The 21,164-nt window shown below is 42.8% G+C and overlaps 1 protein-coding gene across 2 annotated transcripts in view; it reads left to right on the top strand.

Annotated features, from left to right (window-relative positions):
- LOC140738011 (ADP-ribosyl cyclase/cyclic ADP-ribose hydrolase 2-like) overlaps positions 1-9,663 on the top strand; it is a 43,277-nt gene extending 33,614 nt beyond the window's left edge. Inside the window, exons 8-9 of one of the 2 annotated variants that reach the window (XM_073064975.1) lie at positions 1,838-1,924; positions 9,223-9,663. In XM_073064975.1, coding sequence (XP_072921076.1) covers positions 1,838-1,924; positions 9,223-9,253 — 118 coding nt within the window. In that variant the 3' untranslated portion in view covers positions 9,254-9,663. Of the gene's footprint in view, positions 1-1,837; positions 1,925-6,083; positions 6,345-9,222 lie in introns of those variants that run through there. The other variant, XM_073064974.1, reaches the window with a different exon arrangement.
- Positions 9,664-21,164: the final 11,501 nt, after the last annotated feature.

Raw genomic sequence — 21,164 nt, 5'->3', positions numbered from 1 at the left:
TCAGCTGCTATAATATGCCTAAGGTGATTCCTTGTTAAATGCTTCAAAATAACACATGTCACCGGCTCTGAGATGTTTTATTTCATCAAATGCATAACAAAATCAGAATTAGGTTGATTATCACTGACAAACATCATGAAGTTTGTTTTGTGGCAACAATAAATCCATTAAAAATTGCTATAAATTACAATACAAAACATTTTTAAAAAAGTTAAATTTGAATACAACATATTGAGGTAGCATTCATAAGCTTGTTGTCCATTCGGAAGTCTGATTCAATGTTCCTAAAACATTGAGTGTGTCTTCCCTGATGGTAGTAATGGGAAGCGGGTGATGAGGGTTCTTAATAATGGATGCTGCCTTCTTGTGGTATTGCCTCCTGAAGATGTCCTTGATGACAGGAAGGTAGGGAAGGGGTACAGTGCCCATGGTGGTGATGGCTGAGTTTACGACCTTCTGGAGATTTCTCTGATCCTTTCTATTGGCACCTTCATGCCGAATGGTAATGCAATGGTCAAAATACTTTCCACAATACAATAGTAGAAATTTGCTAGAATCTATGATGATATACCAAATTTCCACAAATTCTTAATGAAATGTAGCCACTGTTGTGCCTTCTTCATGATTGCGTAAATATGTCAGGTCCAAGTTAGATCCTCTGAGATGTTGATGCCCTGGAACTTGAAGCTGCTCACTCTTTCCACTTCTGACTCCTTGATAAGGATTGGAGTGTGTTCTCCCGACTTGCCCTTCCCGAACTATGTGATTGGAATGGGTTTGAGAAATTCAAAGAAGGTTGGAAGGGAGTTATTATAAAAAAAAGATGTGGTTTTTATGAAGAAATAGACATGGTTTTGAACGTTTGGCTCAAATTCATATGGAAAACAGGAATTGCAAATGCACTCAGTAGTCACATTATCAAGTACTTCCTGTAGCTAATAAAGTGCTCACCTGGTGTATCTTCACGGGCTTCTACTGTTGTAGCCCATCCACTTCAACGTTCGACATGTTGTGCATTCAGAGATGTTCTTCTGCACACCACTGTTGTAACGTGTGATTATTTGAGTTACTGTCGTCTTCCTGACAGTTTGAACCTGCCTGGGCATTCTCCTCTGATCTCTCCCATTACCAAGGTATTTTCACCCACAGAACTGCTACTCACTGGATTTTTTTTTGCTTTTCACATCATTCTGAGAAAACTCTAGAGATTGTTGTGTATGAAAGTTCCAGGGGATCAGCAACAGTTTCTGAAATACTCAAATTACCCTGTCTGGTACAAATAATCATTTCACAATCAAGTCACTTAGATCACATTTCTTTCCCATTCTGTAAATTGGTCTGAACAGCAGCTGAGCCTCTTGATCATGTCTGTATGCTTTAATACATTGGGTTGCTGTTTGGCTGATTAGATAAATGCACTAATGAGCAGGTGTGCTGGTGTACATAATAAAGTAGCCCCTGAATATATTTATGCAGGACCTTTGGGAAGCGAAACAGCATTTACTTCTGAAGGTCAAAGATCCTTTATCAGCATTTAATTCCATTTAATTTGGACTGCCTGTTCAATTCACAATATTATTCTTCATGCACTTACATCTTGCTCTTTCCCTTGCCTTACTTTGTGGCAGAAGAGTAGATTCATGAGGTGAACTATCTCACCCAAAGGGAGATCAAAAATACTTTTTGATACATAACTTGCTAGGTGTCTCAACAGAGATAAGAACTCAAAAAAATCTCCCTGTGGTTTGCAATAATACCATTCTATTTTAAGCATGTTAAAATGTATGTTTGTTTTCTATTATTCTAATATTCTGCAATGATTTCCTCTTTCTGATAGAGAATCGTGTGGGACAGGCACTGTGGGACAGCTTGAGGATATACTGAGAAGTCAAAATTTCAACTACTCTTGCACCGATAATGTCAGGTACGTTATTATTATTGCCAGCAGTGGCGCGGCCTGTTGCTCTGTACTTCAAGTACATTGCATCAGTTTTAATCAACTAGTTCTTCAAAAGAGTCACATGGATAAATGTGATAATTCATTTAATTTCCAAGTTATAATTTTCTTTTTAAGAATTGCCAGAGCAAGATTGTTTAGGAAGTGGAATGGGGGTCAGAGAACTATGTGCTCCTTAAATTTTACTGTCTTCTATTTCCCTCCATCTGTTCTGGATCCCACCCCCACCCCCACCCCCCCCACCAGACTGACAGAAATAAAACAACAACCAATCTGCTGGGAGAATTCAGCTGGCTGAGTACCATCGGTAGGAGAAAAGGCATTTTTGAAGTTTTGGTTCAGAATCCTGTGTCAAGTTCTAACGCAGGGTTTTGACCTGAAACACTGATCATCTTTTTCTCCCATAGATACTGTTCAATCTGCTGAGTTGCTCCAGTGTTGCTCCAGATTCCAGCATCTGCTGTTCTGTTGTGACTGCAGAACAGAGATAGAGTGCCTTGGTCCTTACCTTTCCCTCTACCAGCCTTCACATCCAATACACATTCTGCTATTTCTGCCAACTCCAACATGATCCCACCACCTGCCACATCTTCCCCTCCCACACTCCTTTATGCTTTCCACAGACACCACACTCTCTCTCTGACTCCCTAATTCATTCATCTCTTCCCACCCACTTTTCCTTCCCTGTATCCTGGCATTTTCCCTCTACAGCCATAGGAGTCACAACACCTGTCCCTGCATGACATAGTCACCACTATCCAGGGATCTAAATATCCCTTCAAGTGATGCAGAGGTACCATAGAACCTCCTCCAACCTGGTCTACATGCTCATCTACAGCTGATTAATAAAGTCCATGACAACCATGGTGTATTCATTCTGATCCACCAGCGAGTCCTTGAACACGGCCCAGTCCCTAACCCAAAGCAATCCCATAGCTGCTCCTGCCTCCTGCAACCACCTCTTTGTTGTCCTAATCTCTGGAGCTTCTGCCCATATGCAGGTAGGAGAAGGGCAGCCAAGTGATCTGATTTGCCAAAATGCCATCCAGGCATGGAGCGGTAGGCATTCCTTACCTTAGCTTAGACAGTGGTCTGGTTTGGTGGGACCTCTGGTGCTACAGGTTATATGCTGATGGTAATTGGACAGGACAACACTACCCTTTCTTCCCGGTTCTTACTCCCAAATGGCCCTCCCCTGCACTGTTCCATTGTGGTCCTCCCGACAGTTCTTCCACTGCTCTGCTCTGCGTTGTCTCTCCCTGCTTCCATTCTGCCCTTTCTGCCAAAGATCCTTTTTCCCCACAATATTCTCCTTGTCAGTGTTGCTATAAATGTCATGATGCACTCGAACTGTGTGGTGCACCATCAATAACTCTCCGAGACATGAGGCGAGATATTGGCTTTTATTGACTGGAAGAAAGAACAAGCAGCAATTGACCACCATGCTACATCCTGGAGACTGAGGGCAGGGCTCAGGCCCCAATCGCCTTTATACCGGGGTCTGTGGGAGGAGCCACAGGAGCAGTCAGCGGGGGGGTGGCGTGTCCAGACAGGTATATGTACTTCACCACACTGTGTTTTTATGGAAAGCTGCAGACCATATCGACCTTTTACTTGCTGCACTCTGTAAATATTTACCTTTCAGTTACACCACCTCCTCAACCACAGTTTTATTCACCATAATCTCCTGTAGTTGCATATAAAAGAACTACCTTTGAATATGTTTAAGCATGCAGGACGTGTAGGCACTATACTGAATAGAATATTTCTGCCTACGCATCAGCAAATCTGATCACTCAGACAACTTCCAGCCCAATGTGTTCAACTTTTCAATAAGATTGCTCAATGTGGCAATTTTTTTGTGTCTGCTCAGAATATTCCAAAGCACTTAATAAATTATCTTTTGAAATGTTGTCAGCTTGAGTATGTTTAATATTGCAAAGGTTATCGGTCCTAATGACATTTTAGAGATAGTGCTTGTACACCTGAAATAATTGTCCCCACACAAACTATTCCAAAGGAGTTACAACAATTAATATCTTAATAACAAGGTACTGGATCAATTTATCCAGCTAACATTCAATCTTTTGGGTTCTTATCAGTCTGCTACTTGAATATATCTTTATCTTTAAAACAGCATCCTTAAATTCTTCAGTTCTTTAACTGGGTGTAGGAGCAAAATTCAGTGCAGGGATTTGTATCTCCTCTCAATGACAGGCACGAGCTAATCAACTCTGATGTCAATGGTAGAAATGGAAAAATAAGCACCCAGTAGCTGGAATTTTACTCAATAGAGGGAACGTTGGCTGTAGTTGTTGGAGGCCTGTTATTCGATGTCTACTGCAATAAGAACAGAGGAACGGGCTTACCTCCTGTTCCCAGTGAAGTGGTCCCTTGAGTTTGGCACCACTCCTCCCTGACGGCACTGTTGCGTGTCAATATTCTATATTTAGTCACCACATTGCAGTCTGTTTACAGGAGACTATTGCAAAGCATCCTGAATGGTTGAGAAGGGCATACTTTCTAATGAGAATCCACTGTCTACTTATGGTGTGGAATTCTGGAGAACATTATCTCATGGTTTGCCTACATGTGAGGTGTAGTACACAGACCAAACAGCATCAGAGTGAGGAAGTGAGACTGAGGGAAAGTTATCAACCTTTAAAAGGTTACAAAACCTTATAATCCTACAAGCTGTCTATATTGCCACATAGTTTTATTCCATCAAGATTCAGTACAGTGATATTTACATTGCAACAAATGCAGTGCCTCTGAGATATTGCAAGTTTTTTAAAACCATTCTTTAACATATATTAACTGACTCCTGGTTTGGTAAAAATTATGAGGGGCCTGGATAGCAGCACACAGAAAATGCTGGAGGAACTCAGCGGACCAGGTAGCATCTATGAAAAAGAATACAATCGACCTTTCGAACCAAGACCCTTCATCAGGACCAGTCCTGATGAAGGATCTCGACCCAAAACACTAGCATTTTGTGTGTGTTGCTTGGATTTACAGCATCTGCAGATTTCTCTCGTTTATGAGGGGCCTGGATGGACTGGCTTTCACTTTGTGCTAATACTGAAAGATTGTGGATACATTATTAAATATGTCCCGAGCCCAGACGTAAAATTCCTTTCCTTGTTGGTTGAATTGTTAGTTTTAGCCATGTTTCTTAAAGCATGAACTCAAATCGCTCCTAGTTCAACCACTCCTAAGCAGTTGTTTATGTTCAGAAATAGTGTGAACGCAATCAAAGGATACAGTGGGTTCATGGAGATTAGAGGCTAAGATACTTTGTTCAGAGAGTTTTGCTTTCATCTGGTTGTGCTTTATTATATCAAGGAGCACTTAACATTGGAAATACATGAAAGATTTTGATCAAGATCATTCAGCTGAATGGCAACAATGACATTCAGTTCTGATGTTTACTTTCATCAGAACATGAGGCTTCAGCAGATATTTATGACCATCAGCTCTGTGTTCAACATGTTGGCACAAAACCAACCACAAATGACGTTACTGGTCAATATCTATTCCTTTTGCAAAACTGGCCTATCAATTTACAATGGGGTTTAAACTTTGCATAATGGTTTGAAAGAGAACCTGGAGGTATTTTTGATGATAAAGTATTCAATTGTTTTCCTCAATATTCATGTTAAACAAACATTTGTGGAGCACTACCTGCAATTTGAAACTGAGACATCCTATGCAAAAAGTAATTGCACTTATGACCTTTATTTTGGTTAGACTAGAAAATCCAGCTGGAAGTATGTAGCAACAGACTGGATACATTTCAGCAAAGTAAATGGAGCTTGTATTTCACTTAATTTATTATGACTCTTTCTATTATGTGACATTAAAAGGAAAATAAGGGAAGTATGGACTCATTGTCTAGCTAGATGATCAATTTCATAAACTGCACATGAAGGCAGTCCACTACAGAAAATTTTGGTCCCACAACCTGTGGCTGTGTATGTGTATATTGCAGAGGCAGAAAGTCAAGACTACTGCCTAAAAGTTTTCAGTGAATTTTCTCTGCAAACACTATTCTTCACTGAGATATTCATTGCAAGAGCATAAGTTTTTTTTTTCAGGTTTATGCTACTATTTTTTTGTTTTACAGGACTATTCGCACCCTACAATGTGTAGACTACCCAAATGATCCAGCCTGCAGTTGTATATTGCAACAAGATGATTCTATTTAATGTGAAGGACATCTGTCTTCATTTGAAGCTATTTTTCAGAACCTTTCATAATCAATTGTGTTGTGTGCTTTACATGCACAGTAATGCCTGTAATTGCAATGAAATTTCCTTTTGATGTATTGTGCTTGTTTCTTTGGCATTGCTAAAATTGTTCTAAAAAATAAAAGTGCATCATCAGATTTCTTTCAGATCAAATGATTTTTGTTTAAAGGAGAATTCAGCAACCACAGCTTCTTTGTAAGAAGCCATGTGCAAAAGATGGAGGCTCCTTTTGGTATCTATGTTCTTTCTGAGATCTGTTTTCTTTTAAGCATCACAACCTGTTTTTCTGGCCTTAACAACGAGTGAGTCTTAAAAATAGAATATAGAGCACTCCTAATTTTTGTCTAGACTTTCCATTTGTGTGTTCTTAACAAAAGTGAGTCTGACAATGAATCTCAGGTCCTGCAGTAGTGCAAGACATTGCAGGACAATTCAAATCAATCCCATTAATAGGTGCTTGGACAACCTCCTGCAGTAATTAATATCACTACACTGAGAATTCAAAATGTGCAATACAGCTGGTTGATCATAACTTTCTCATCACCGTCACTGCAAATGTAAGAACAAACTTAGATATATAACATTTTAAAGTATGTGTATGAATATATATGCTGAAAATGTCTAACCAAATATGCATCAAGCAGGAATTATGTGTAGTCGTTCCGACAATACAGAAATGAATGCTAGGGCAACTCGATGTGGAACATCTGATCATAGTGCAAGTGAAAGTGATAGCATATGGCTTTGTTGTTGGCCCATTCTGGGGCAAGACATGGACAATATGCTCACCATCCATTCAATTACAGGCATAGCCTCTGATAACACCAGTTGTGATATGAAAGTGGCTTGCCAGGGAATTTCAAAGCCTCCCAATTGAGAATTGTAGGAGAAGGTCAGAGGTGCAGAACATCAGATCTTGTGTCCACCAATAGAATGAATGTGAACTTCTGTCAACATTTGTAACATGTTACTGGATGACTTTGTGTCTGATATAGGGACACCTTTTGAAAACAAGAGGCAGTCACACTGTTGGGAATGTATTATTGATCTCTAAGCTTAAGGGAGATAGAAAGGTAAATATGTCTGCAAACTGCTGACAAGTGCACAATAATTTTGGACAATAATAGTGAAGGGTTTCAATTATTTGATCAGTCAACGTATTTGCAAAGGGGAACATAAATTCCCTAAACTTCATTCAAGGGAACTATTTTGTCCAACATTTAGCAAGTCCAACAAGAGCTATATCAACCTGAAGCTATATCAGTCTTGGGGCAAAAGGAAACCACAAACAAGAGAGAAAATCTGCAGATGCTGGAAATCCAAGCAACACACACAAAATGCTGCAGGAATTCAGCAGGCCAGGCATCATCACAGTAGAGGCCGTACTCTGTTTGGAGGAACAACACTTTGTATTCCACCTGGGTAACCTCCAACCTGATGGTATGAACGTCAATTTCTTGAACTTCCGATAATGCACCCCCCCCCCACCCCCACCGCCCTCTCCTTCACCATTCCCTATCCCCTTTTCCTTCTCTCACTTTATCTCCTTGCCTGCCCATCACCTCCCACTGGTGCCCCTCCCTCCACCCTTTTCTTTCTTCCATGGCTTCTATTCCTACCTATCAGACACCCCCTTCTCCAGCCCAGTATTTCTTTCACCAACTTCCCAGCTATCTACTTTATCCTTCTCCCACCTGATTTTACCTATCACCTTGTGTTCCTCTCTCCCCTCCCCCACCTTTTAAATCTACTCATCTTTTTTTTCCTCCTGCCCTGCTGAAGGGTCTTGGCCGAAACGTCAACTGTACTTTTTTTCCATAGATGCTGCCTGGCCTGCTAAGTTCCTCCAGCATGTTGTGTGTGTTGTTTGGGGGGGGGGGGGGGGAAGGAGGTTGAAAGGGTTGTGGGTAAAAATGAACCCGCTTATTAAAAGAATGGTACTGCAAAATCAGGCAACCAACTAAATCACCAAGTGTGGACGAGTAGGATAAGGCAATAAGGGTAAGCTTATATAAGGCAGAACATCTAACAGCATAACAGTACAAATATGAACCAGGGTATTACATATAGAAATGGAGGAGTGTTACTAAAAGATTCACAATCTTCTGGAAACAGCTACTGAAAGTTAAATTATTCTCAAAACAACAGAAGCCGTTTAAGGAAAAGCTTTAAAGGATCCATGGTAAACTTGTTCCACTAAGAAAACTAATAGGAATGACAAATCTGGAACTTTGAGAAATTAAAGTACGTTGACAGTAGGACAAAGCACTGGAGGGAAGTTTCCCATTATCTCATTTCTGAATGTCCAATCCTCATTTTAAGGGACTGATCTCTAAACATATCAGCCAAGGAAAACATCTTCCCTGCATCTGCTTTCTCAAATTGCATAAGAATTTTATACATTTTAATATCACTTGTTGAAGGCCAAGGTCCAATCTCTTAAAATATTCTCATCTGACAAATTATTCCCTCCCCCACTTACCTCTCACTCCCAATAATGAATCTGGTGAACATTCAATGAATTATTTTGAAAGTACATTCTTCTTTATGGTGATAGACCTGACTTGTACATAGTGGATTCTGATTACGGTAATCAGTTAATCAGGGCAGCTGCTTATTTGGAACAATTCTTAAAGAACAAAATGAAATTGAGAAAATAACCAGGATTTCTTTCATTTATTTGGAACAATGTGCTGCTTAATTGCCGAAGAATTTCTAAGTTGCGTCAGTCACATTCAGATTGTGTGGCTGTTAAACACTACATTGTGCTTAGAGCGAACATTGTGTGCACTGTTCAAAACACAATGATTTTTGTCACTGATACGTGGTGAAAACAAAGCAGTAAGACAATTAAAAGCTATTTTGCTCACAGCGGTTTCAAACATTCAGACTTGGACATGCCAGAAATGGCTGGGAGTGAAAATTAAACAATTTTACTATTTCAACCTGTTAGAAACTATGAAGAATTCAAAGGTATCGATAATAATCTTGAATGTTACCTTTGGTCCCCACCAGACACTCAACTCTCACCTGTGGCTCCAGGTAGCTTTTCACATGTGACAGCGGCCACTCTCCGGTATACCACTTTGGCAGAGGGGCTAAACCAGGTGAAGATAGCCGGCAGGTCTACGTACCCCAGTGAGATAGAGACAAGCCTGTCAAGCATGTGAAGTCAATTCTGGCGCCTGAGCGGATGAGCGACACAGTGAGATCCAATGGCCTGGAAGGCAGCTCTGCAATGTTCTGTGGAGAGCAGAGGGCATGGCGAGGCACAGAAGACATCATGGTCACCACTGCAACCAGGGAAGACCCCAGTTGTGAAGTGTACACATCCAACTGAACCCTAACTTCCAAAGTCGAGATAGTGTAACTACCCCGTGCAATGGCTTTTCCACTTTAAAAACTCTATAGGTTACTTGTCATTGTCAGATATGATAGATAACCACCAGTGGTATTGGTACCGTTCTAATTTGTTCTGTATTTCATTAAACACATAATTGGTTACTCAATTAAATGGCAGTTTGTCTTTTTCATACCTTTTTAACTATTTCCATGAAACTTCAGCTAACTGGGGCAGCCACTTAATCGGGCCAAAATGTACTAGTCCTGATGTGACTCAACTAACTGGAATCCACTGTGCAATATTCCATATACTGTTTCACCGTCATTCAAAATCACTGAAGCAAGATATCTCTACTCTTGTATTCAAATTCTCTTGTAATATATCATACTACTCTCCAATGTTAATTTTCAGTGACTTTAATAGGATACCAAGGTTTCTCTAACACCAGCACCTGTAAAACTTTTTCCATTTAAAAAAAGTACCTCAGCTTGCTATTCTACTACTAATGAAAATTGTCTCAAATTTAATAATAGATGGAAGAACCATTTCCTGCAATGTGTTAATTTTCTGACATGGTACAGTATTTACAATATTCTATAAATTTGTAAAATCGATAACGTGGTTTGACTTTGTCTAATATTAACAGGTTGTAAAAGCACCATTTAATATGTCCTTGGTCCAGACCTAAAAAAAATCCCCTCTGAGCTGTTCGTTTTAGCCATGCTCCTCACAACTACTTTCAGTTCAGCTCCTACTAAACAGTTGTTTATGGTCAGAAATGGTGTGGTGTCAATCAAAAGATAATTACAGTGGGCTCACGAGGTTAGAGACTAAAATACTTTGTTGGGAGGGTAGGGTTTGATCTGGTTGTGCTCAAGGAACTTTTAACATTGGCAGTACATCAAAGGTTTTGATCAAGGTCACTCATATGAATGGCAACAATGAAAATAACGATATTTGCAATTTCTTTCATCTGTACAAAGACCTCCAGAAAATTTTTATGCTCTCTGTTGGCACAGAATAAACCACAAATGGCATATTGCCCAAGCCAAGGTTTTTAGCAGTATGGGCCTAACAGTTCACAAAGGGATTTGATACTTTGCATAATGTTTTGAAAAGGAATTTGGAAGTATTTTTTGATGATAAGGCATTTTATTTTTTTCTCAATGTTCACGTTGAGCAAACATGTATGGAGTATTAACTGCGACTTGAAATCTGTAACATCCTAATGCAAATCAGAATGGCATTTATAATCTTTATTTTGGAATAAAACAGAGCAGAAACAACATGACAACAGGTTGAGTATATTTCAGCAAAGTGAATGAACATTGGTATTGGTTTATTATTGTCACATGTACTAAGGCACATTGAAAAATTGTCTTGTATACAGATTATACAGAAATCAATAATTGCACAGTGCATTGAGCTAGAATAAGGTAAGACAATGCAGAATAAAGTGTAAAGGCTACCAATAATGTGTAAGTTCATAATGAGGTAGATTATGAGGCCAAACGTCCATCTTACAGGAAGTCTGTTCAAGAGTCTGACAACACTTGCGTAAGTCTATCCTTGTGCCCAGTGGTGTGTGTTTTCAGGCTTTTGTACCTTCTGCCCAGTGACAGAGGGAAGGAGACAGACTGTCTGAAGTGGGTGAGGTCTTTGATTATGCTGATTGCTTTACTGAAGCAGCAAGGAGTATAGACAGAGTTCATAGTGGGGAGGCTGGTTCCTGTGATGTACTCTGCAGTTTCTTGAGGTCTTGTGCAGAGCATTTGACCTACCATGCCACTATGCATTCAGACAGAAAGCTTTCTATGGTGTACCGATAAAAATTGGTAAGAAACAACAGAGACATGCTAATCTTCTTTAGCCTCCTGAGGAAGTTAGTGAGCTACCTTGTCAGTGTGGTTGGACATGATAGGCTATTGATGATGTTCACATCAACCCCTCAATCCTCTCAAACTCAACATTGTTGATTAGACGGGAAAATATTGTATGGCTAACTTTTTCTGCAGTCACTGACCAGTTCTTATATTGACGTTAAGAGAAAAGTTGGTGTCATGACACCGTGTCAGTCAGCTCTTCATCTGCTTCCCGTACTCTGACTTGCTGTTTTTTGAGACGTGGCGCACTACAGTGGTATCATTTGCAAACTTGTACGTGGAGTTAGAATGGAATCTGGCCACACAGTCACACTCCGGAGCAACGGCTGCATAGTCATGAGAGTATGGAGAGTAGAGAAGGGTGTTGAAGACACAACCTTGCGGAAAGTGGAGGGGAGGGAAAGGCATGTTTGGTGATGGGATCCCTTTGAAGATGGCAGAAGTTACAGGAAATTATATGCTGGACAGCCACCCCAGTAGCCTCCGCATCTTCCCCTCCCCTCCACTGTCTGCTCTGCACAGGGATCGTTCCCTACGTGATTCCCTTGTCTATTCTTCCCTCCCCACTGATCTCCCTCATGGCACTTATACTTGCAAGTGGAACAAGTGCCATACCTTCCCCTACACCTCCTCCCTCACTACCATTCAGGGCACCAACAGTCTTTCCAGGTGAGGTGGCACTTCACCTATTAGTCTGTTGGGGTAATCTACTGTGCCCAGTGCTCCTGGTGTGGCCTCCTGTATATCGGCGACACCCGACATAGATTGGGAGACCACTTCACCAAGCACCTACGTTCTGTCTGCCAAAAAAAGCATGATCTCCCAGTGTCCACCTACTTCAATTCTACTTCCTATTCCCATTCTGACATGTCAGTCCACAGCCTCCTCTACTGCCACAATGAGGCCACACTCAAGTTGGAGGAGCAACACCTAATATTCTGTTTGTGTTGCCTCCAACCTGATGACATGAACATCAATTTCTCGATCTTCCAGTAATTAGCCCCACCTTCACCATTCCCCCATTTCCATAATGGTCTTCTACCTTTTCCAGCCCTTTATCTCTTTCACCTATCAGCTTCTGCTCCATCTGCCACAACAGACAGGATCTCCCGGTTGCCACCCACTTCAACTCTGCTTCACATTCCCATTCGGATATGTCCATACATGGCCTCCTCTACTGCCATGATGAGGCCAAACTCAGGCTAGAGGATCAACACCTCATATACAGTCTGGGTAGTCTCCAGCCCCTTGACATGAACATTGAATTCTCCAACTTCCGGTAATTCCCTCCCCCTCCCTTCCCCCATCCCACCTTCACTCTGCCCCTTCCTCCAGCTGCCTATCACCTCTCTCGTGATTCCGCCTTCTTCTACTACCCATAGTGCTTTCCCCTTACATTTGTTCTTCACCTCTCCTGCCTATCCCCTCCCTGCTTCCCCTCCCCCACCCCTTGATCTTTCCCCTTATTGGTTTTTCACCTGGCACCTTCCACCCTCCCCCCACCTTCTTTATAGGGCCCCTGCCCCCTCTCTCTTCAGTCTTGATGAAGGATCTCGGCCCGAAATGTTGACTGCTCATTTCCACGGATGCTGCCCAACCTGCTGAGTTCCTCCAGCACTTGTGTGTGTTGCTTTGGATTTCCAGCATCTGATTTCCTCATCTCTATGTCTGCCCCATTCTTAGAAGTTACTGTGCTACCCAGCTTTGAATTGTAAGCAAACGTCCATCTCAAGATTCAAGATTCTAGTTTATTTGTCGCAAGTACACCGAAACACACACTGAAACAACAACCAAGAGAGAATCTGCAGATGCCGGAAATCCTAGCAGCACAGACACAAAGTCCTGCTGAAGGGTCTCGGCCCAGAACACCGACTGTACTTTTCTCCGTAGATGCTGCCTGGCCTGCTGAGTTCCTCCAGCATTTTGTGTGTGATCCACTGAAATGCATCGTTTGCTCAAACAACTGTTGTAGTGAAAACAGTGAGTTTGGCCTCATCATGGCAGTAGAGGAGGCCATGTATGGACATATCCGAATGGGAATGTGAGGGAAAACAGTGAGGGCTAGTAAATGGTCAATAGAGAGCTGGATTGTGCTAAGGTAACAGGGAACCACACACAAAACATGAAGTACAGACATGAAATGCAGCAGTGATGATGTCCAAGTTTGGATTTACTGTTAGACCCATGGACAGTCACTTTACTCTGTAATCAGGTTACTTAATTAAGACTTCCTGTAGCCACCATTCTGTTATGGAGACGTAGTTTTTCTGGTGCTACTGAGAATGTAAAAGCTCCACCCAGATTCATGCTGAGGCCTCGCAGCCTTGACTGGTCTCCGGAGCGCCCTTGTTCTCAGTCCCGTTATTTTGAACACCGACTCCGTTTCATCTTTCAGTTTGCTACTACAAATGGCGATGCGAGCAGAGTACCCTGCTGGGTCGCAACCGACTGCGAGGCTCTTTGTTGGGTGAGTGCGTTACACTGTTTTGTCACCCTGTGAGGTTAGGGGATAATCCCATAGTTGACTGTGACTGTAAGTTGTGGTAACTTGGAGTGTGAGGAGTTTGGTATTGGAGAATGGGGGTTTGGGGTGCCAGGGTAACTGGCAGATGGTATCCGGGTGGCTATCGATTGAAATTGATTTGGGAAATCGATTGTCTAATCAATTCTGGGTGCCTGGGTAACTGGCGGACGGGGTCTGGATGCCTATGGGTTACCATTGATTTGGGAAATGGATTGTCTAATCAATTCTGGGTGCCTGGGTAACTGCCAGACGGGGTCTGGGTGCCTATGGGTTACAGTTGATTGGGGAAATCGATTGTCTAATCATTCCTGGGTGTCTGGGTAACTGGCGGACGGGGTCTGGATGCCTATAGTGCAGAAGTTCGCTGATGACACGGCCATAGTATGGTGTGTCAGGAATGGACAGGAGGAGGAGTATAGGAAACTGATACAGGACTTTGTGATATGGTGCAACTCAAACTACCTGCGTCTCAATATCACCAAGACCAAGGAGATGGTGGTGGACTTTAGGAGATCTAGGCCTCATATGGAGCCAGTGATCATTAATGGAGAATGTGTGGAGCAGGTTAAGACCTACAAGTATCTGGGAGTACAGTTAGACGAGAAGCTAGACTGGACTGCCAACACAGATGCCTTGTGCAGGAAGGCACAGAGTCGACTGTACTTCCTTAGAAGGTTGGCGTCATTCAATGTCTGTAGTGAGATGCTGAAGATGTTCTATAGGTCAGTTGTGGAGAGTGCCCTCTTCTTCGTGGTGGCGTGTTGGGGAGGAAGCATTAAGAAGAGGGACGCCTCACATCTTAATAAGCTGGTAAGGAAGGCGGGCTCTGTCGTGGGCAAAGTACTGGAGAGTTTAACATCGGTAGCTGAGCGAAGGGCGCTGAGTAGGCTACGGTCAATTATGGAAAACTCTGAACATCCTCTACATAGCACCATCCAGAGACAGAGAAGCAGTTTCAGCGACAGGTTACTATCGATGCAATGCTCCTCAGACAGGATGAAGAGGTCAATACTCCCCAATGCCATTAGGCTTTACAATTCAACCGCCAGGACTTAAGAACTTTTTAAAAGCTATTATTAATGCTTTTTGAGATAGTGATTTAGATGCATATCATATTTTTTTACTGAGTTAAGTATTGTATATAATTAGTTTTGCTACAACAAGTGTATGGGACATTGGAAAAAAAGTTGAATTTCCCCATGGGGATGAATAAAGTATCTATCTATCTATCTATCTATCTATCTATCTATGGGTTACCATTGATTTGGGAAATGGATTGTCTAATCAATTCTGGGTGCCTGGGTAACTGGCGGACAGGGTCTGGGTGCCTATGGGTTACCATTGATTTGGGAAATGGATTATCTAATCAATTCTGGGTGCCTGGGTAACTGGCGGACGGGATCCGGATGGCTATCAGTTGCAATTGATTGGGGAAATCGATTGTCTCATCAATTCTGGGTGTCTGGATAACTGCCAGATGGGGTCTGGGTGCCTATGGGTTACAGTTGATTTGGGAAATCGACTGACCAACTGATATTATTTCAGACATTGGCTTGGGGATCCAGAATTGCGGACACCGTAGGGACATGATGGAAAAATGGGAAGCTAGCGGAAACCGGAGAGTTAGTGTGGGAATCAGAAGGATCCCTCATACAGACAGCAGTGCACCATAACTGTAAGCTAATACAAAATAAATGATAAGGAAGGGTTACAGTTCAGAGGGAACAATCCCTGAGCAAATGCTTTGTGGAAGGGACAAGAGAAGGGCAAATACGAAAAGGCCATAGGAATTGTAACAACGTTATTGAGCAAGAAATACACATCACAGGATAACAATAACCGAACAAGCTCAGACCCACCCCCCCCACCCCGATTTTGAGGCGAATGGTAGGTAGTGTAAGCCCACGCATAACCCCAGAACATGTAGATACAGACGATTCGGCTGATACAGCTGATGAACATGGCACTGGTAATAAAGATTCACAACTTCCACCCTATAACGAGGAGGCAGCAGGTGCGTCAGAACAAGCAACCCTCCGGATCATCCATAGTGAGTAGCGCTATAGAGGCCAGGGTGGGAAACGTTTTACAGCAACAGAACAATGGATGTTGCTAAATGAATTACCTGTTATCAAACGAAGTGATGACAATGTGCCTTTTGGCAAAAGGTTGAAGGATTAAGGGAGGCTCACTATCTGACTCTTGATCATATACACATCCTTGGTAGGTCTAGTCCGCATTGCCGGACCATATCAGAAATAAAAATGGGCTTAAAGGAAGAAGCAGGTCCCCAGAGGACAAACTGGGGAACGTAACTGAAGCAGTTAAAGGACAGGCAAATTGGGCCAAGGTCACTTTAATTAGGCAAGAGCCAACTGAGAAAGTCAAGGATTATAAACACGAGAAAGTTTGCAGATGCTGGATATCCAAAGCGACACATACAAAATGCTAGAGGAACTCAGCAGGTCAGGCAGTATCTATGGAAATGAATAAACAGTACACGTTTCGGGCCAAGATCTTCTACACATCGACAGCAGGCGAGCGAAATGGGAGGCAGTATTGTCACCTGCTGACAAACATGTACAGATAACCCAGCCAGTCTGATAGCACAGTATGGATCCCCACATGAATGCATGGAGCTAACGCATGAGCCTGAGGAGTCAGTGATAGAAGAAACATCCTCAGAGGGAAGTGATATGTTGACCTGGGTCTAGGAAGTATGATGATGGGAGGCCGCAAGGTGACTAGGCTGCTGTGGACAAAGAAGGGAACCTAGAGGCCGGACAAAAGTGCGGGTCACAGGTCAGTACAAATGGCAGAACTAAAAGCACTAACAGAGGGTGAACATTTTCACAAACAGCAGGTACACATTTGGAGTCGTACTTGGCAGCTTGGACAAGGACAGGGTATGTGACCTCGTCAGGGGGCACATACATCATGAGAAGACGGTGAAAGACTTAGCTAAGCTGCTAAACTGCCGTAGAAAGCAGCAGTCATAAAGATTAAGCCGCACAGAAAGGTAGATATCCCTGAGGGAAAGGGAAGTATGTTTGCCGATCAGGTAGCTAAGGCGAATCTGCAGGAGTCTGGTCCTGTCCTAGTACAGGTAGTGATGATCAGTGAGGTGAAGGGGCAAGATTCAGAGGAAAAGCGGATTTTCCTCTGTCTTCAGAGGAAAAGTGGATTTGGGAACAGGCAGGAGCAGTGCAAAAAGAAGATGGGTTGTGACGAGGAGGTGACATGTGGTAGCCCCAGAGTGTTGTTAAAAACTTGCCATGCTCACCTAAGGCCAGATAAGATGAGGACCCAACTGGAAAGATGCTGGTGGTGGCAGGTGATGTGGAGATATATCTTCTCAGAAGTGCCCAGTTAAAATCCAACTAGGACATCATCCACAGCCTAAAGGTCCATGGGAGCAACTTCAGGTGGACTTCACAGTCTAAAGGTAAACGACGTTGTTCAGTGATTGCTTAACGCTTCTCCAGGTGGGTGGAAGCACTCCCGCTGAGACAGGAGCCCAGTTCCCCGAGGAGGTAATACCCAGCTGGGGAGTACAGGCCAGCCTTGATTCAGATCAAGGGACACACTTTACTGGGAAGGTGGTCAAGAAGACCTGCATGTTGATAGGGGTCAGACAGAAATTTAACATTATATACCGACCTCAGATCTCTGGCGTGGGTGGAGAAAAAATGGATTGTATTCAAAAAGGGAGCTTAACGAATTCCCTAATAGAGGCCAGACAACACTGGTCCAGTCTAGGGTGTTACCAGCAGTGCTGAACAAACTATGAGCAAGACCTGCTGGAGGGACAGGATTTGCTCCTTTTGAATTAATGACAGGGTGGCTATGAACTGTCAGATGACGTGATCGTGGGCGGACCAGAGGTCTGCTAAGGAAAGATCCGGATTACCCAGTTTGCCCGCATGATCTAAAAGGGAAGGTCGTTGATAGACAGAGAATGCGACTCTGGGAGAACAAGAACACCCAAGTGAAGGGGAACCACCAGAAGCAGGAGGTAGAGTAATTGTTAAGGTTGTACCACTACAACCTAGATGGATGGGACCATTTATGGCGATCTTGACTGGAGAAACATGTGCCCTGGTGGAAACTGAGGAATGGCCAAAGTGGAACACTGGTCCCACCTTGGGATACCTTGGACATGAATGATTTAGCTCCGCAAGCATATTGCCACAGGAATAGTAAACATGGAGCCCGACAAACTACACTCAGAAGAATTCAGATAATTGAAGGTGTCACTCTTTCGAGCTATCTCTCGGGAGCAGGTAAAAAGCAGACTGTGAACTGAGGGAGTAATGAAAAATGACCAGCTGTGGAGTGTACCAATGGTTCGACATGGGGGATGTGATGTAACACGGTGTTGTGGAATGGACATTGGCACAGCGCTCGGGGGAAATCTGTGGGGAGTGGACATGCGCGGATGGGAGATCCCGTGTTTGTTGTCAAGCCGATACACGGCACTAACAAATCATTCACAATTAAGAACGGTAACGTAACAAAGCTGCTCATTTTGGAAATCAATCACCATGGAACCCTGTTACCACAAGAGCACCACAGTGTAGCGAGGGCCAGAGGGACACTGGGAGTAGAGTTAGGATTGGAAGATACAGATGAAAGGGTTACTCTAGTACCAAGCTACAGACATGCAGATAGTCTTCAACCTGACTGCTATACATCTCCCTAGTTTTTGCAAGGGCGGGATACGAATCGCCTATTCCAACATTTACTCATAGGCAAGTTTCTCTTAGTAGCTTAGGACTATGAGTTGGAGAAGGAAAAGGGCCTTGATAGAATTGTTAGGAGCAGGATATTCAGCAATCAATACTTAGCAGAAATAAATACGTAAATCAGTTCCCTCTGGCCGAAGCTGAAGGGGAGATAAAACAAAATTATGGTGACTTGGGACAAGGTAGTAGAAAAGGGAAGAAAGGGGCAGAAGTGGAGTTGGAAACTCTCCAGTCATTGCAGCCATTAAAGGATATATCTAACAATGTTATTGATAGAGTGAACAATGACACCTGACACAGTGATAAAAATGAAGTCTCTACAACATAACCTGCCTGGCTTTTGTCTGTAATCAGGAAAGACAGTTAGAAGGCCACGGAGTCTCAGATTGGATATCAGAATACCAGCTGAAAGAATGGGAGAATGAAGGTGTCCCTCTGTGCCACATTTGATCTCCCTTTGACTAATCATGTCTTGGGAGGCTGTGAAAGTCAGAGGAGTCCATTGTATGTTTGCAGCAGTCCTCCACATTCCCCGACACTGTGACAATCACACTCTCTTATGGGAGTGCATGATGTCCGAAAATACCATGAAGGAATTTGGATATCGGTAAGCAACTGGCTGGCCTATGTAACTGAGTCCAAGGGGAGAGGGGGTGAACTTGATGTAATGTCACAAAGGGAGAAATCATTGAGCATGTCCAAAGGAGGATGTATGAAGTAACCTATGGTTCTGCTACACGAAATGACTGTTCCCTCTCCATATTGACAGTTAATAACAAAAACATTCTGAAGTATGCTTTAGTGAACAATACCTACTGCATTGCAACATCAGCAAGGGCATATTACAAGCGATGGTCGGAATGCAATCTGACTGGCCATACTGTGGCAATTAGTGATGTCTCAAATAGCTGTGAGGCAGAATTTGCTTAATCTAGTTGCAGAAATTTTGCTGGAGCTAGAGTTTACTTACCGTTTATGGTAGTGACACAGACAAAGAATTGCACTCATATGTAGCCTCAGAACTATTCCACACTTTACTGCTGATTGGGAAGACATCTTCCGAGGGGATAAGGAAGTCTTTAAGAACTGGGGTGGCACAGTAGCATAGTGGTTAGCACAACACTTTACAGCAGCAACCAGGGTTCATTTCCTGCTGTCTGTAAGGAGTTAGTACCTTCTCCCCATAACCGTGTGGGTTTCCCCCCACAGTCCAAAGAGCTACTGGTTAGTAGATTAATTAGTCCCACGATTAGGTTATGGTTAAATCAGGGGTTGCTAGGTGGCATTGCTCGAAGGGCCAGAAAGGCCTATTCAGCACTATATCTCAATAGTAAATAAATGAAGGACAATGTGTCATGAGAGTGGAACCGAGGTGGCTCTAGACAGCCTCTTCTTTTGGGACAGTGGTTTGCAATTGGGGTGTGAATGCTCAAATACACCCCTGGATTTGACTTATCTCCCATATTATCATTATTAAACAGTAGATTGTTTTAATGACCGTCATTATTTTGGTGTGTGTGCTACAAGTCGGCCAAACAAGGGTACTGTTAGGAATCTAATCCTTAGGCCCGACTGGCCATTTTCAGCTCAAGTCTTAGAGGTGAGACTGTCGTCGGGGAAAGAATAGAGAGGGCCAGGAACTAGTAAATAGGGGGGTGGGTTGTGATAACAGGGAACTGCAGACAAAGCCTAGAAATAGAAACATGGAATGCAGCAGGAATGACATCCAAGGTTCAGAAGTTTCATTAATTATGTTATAGTATGGCATCCATTGTTGTGACAGAAAATTGGATTTACTGTTAGACCTGTGGACAAGCATTTTACTCTATAATCAGGACCCAATCCATTACTTAATTAGGTCTTCCTGCAGCCACCATTCTGTTATCAAAACATAGTTTTACTGGTAATCTCATCCTCTCCTTTACTTTTCTAAAAGAATTGATGAGGTCTTAGAGCTCAACCTCTGAACATATGCAAGCACAACATTGTGTGTGTACTGCAACTCAATTATTAGCAATAGACTAACCTATAGTCATAGAAAAGTACAGTCCAAAACAGGCCCTTCTGCTCATCTCGTCTGTGTCAACCATTTAAACTGTTTACTCCTATCAACCTGCACTGGGACCATAGCCCTCTATACACCTACCATTCATGTCCCTATCCAAACTTCTCTTGCACATTGGAATCGAGCTCACATGCACCATTTGTGCGGGCAGCTCGTTCCACACTCTCACAAACTTTTGAGTGAATAAGTTTTATGTCGTGTTCCCTTCAAATGTTTCACCTTTGACCCTTAACCCATGACCTCAGTGGAAAAAGCCTGTTTGCATCTACCATAACAACACCTCACAATTTTGTATACCTCTATCAAGTCTCCTTTCAATCTTCTGTGTTCCAGGGAATAAAGTTCTAACCTATTCAATCTTTCCTTATAATTCTGGTCCACCAGTCCTGACATCATC

The sequence above is a fragment of the Hemitrygon akajei genome, chromosome 13, assembly GCF_048418815.1.
Source record: "Hemitrygon akajei chromosome 13, sHemAka1.3, whole genome shotgun sequence".
NCBI lineage: Eukaryota > Metazoa > Chordata > Chondrichthyes > Myliobatiformes > Dasyatidae > Hemitrygon > Hemitrygon akajei.
This window is presented reverse-complemented; position numbering and strand designations above follow the sequence as displayed.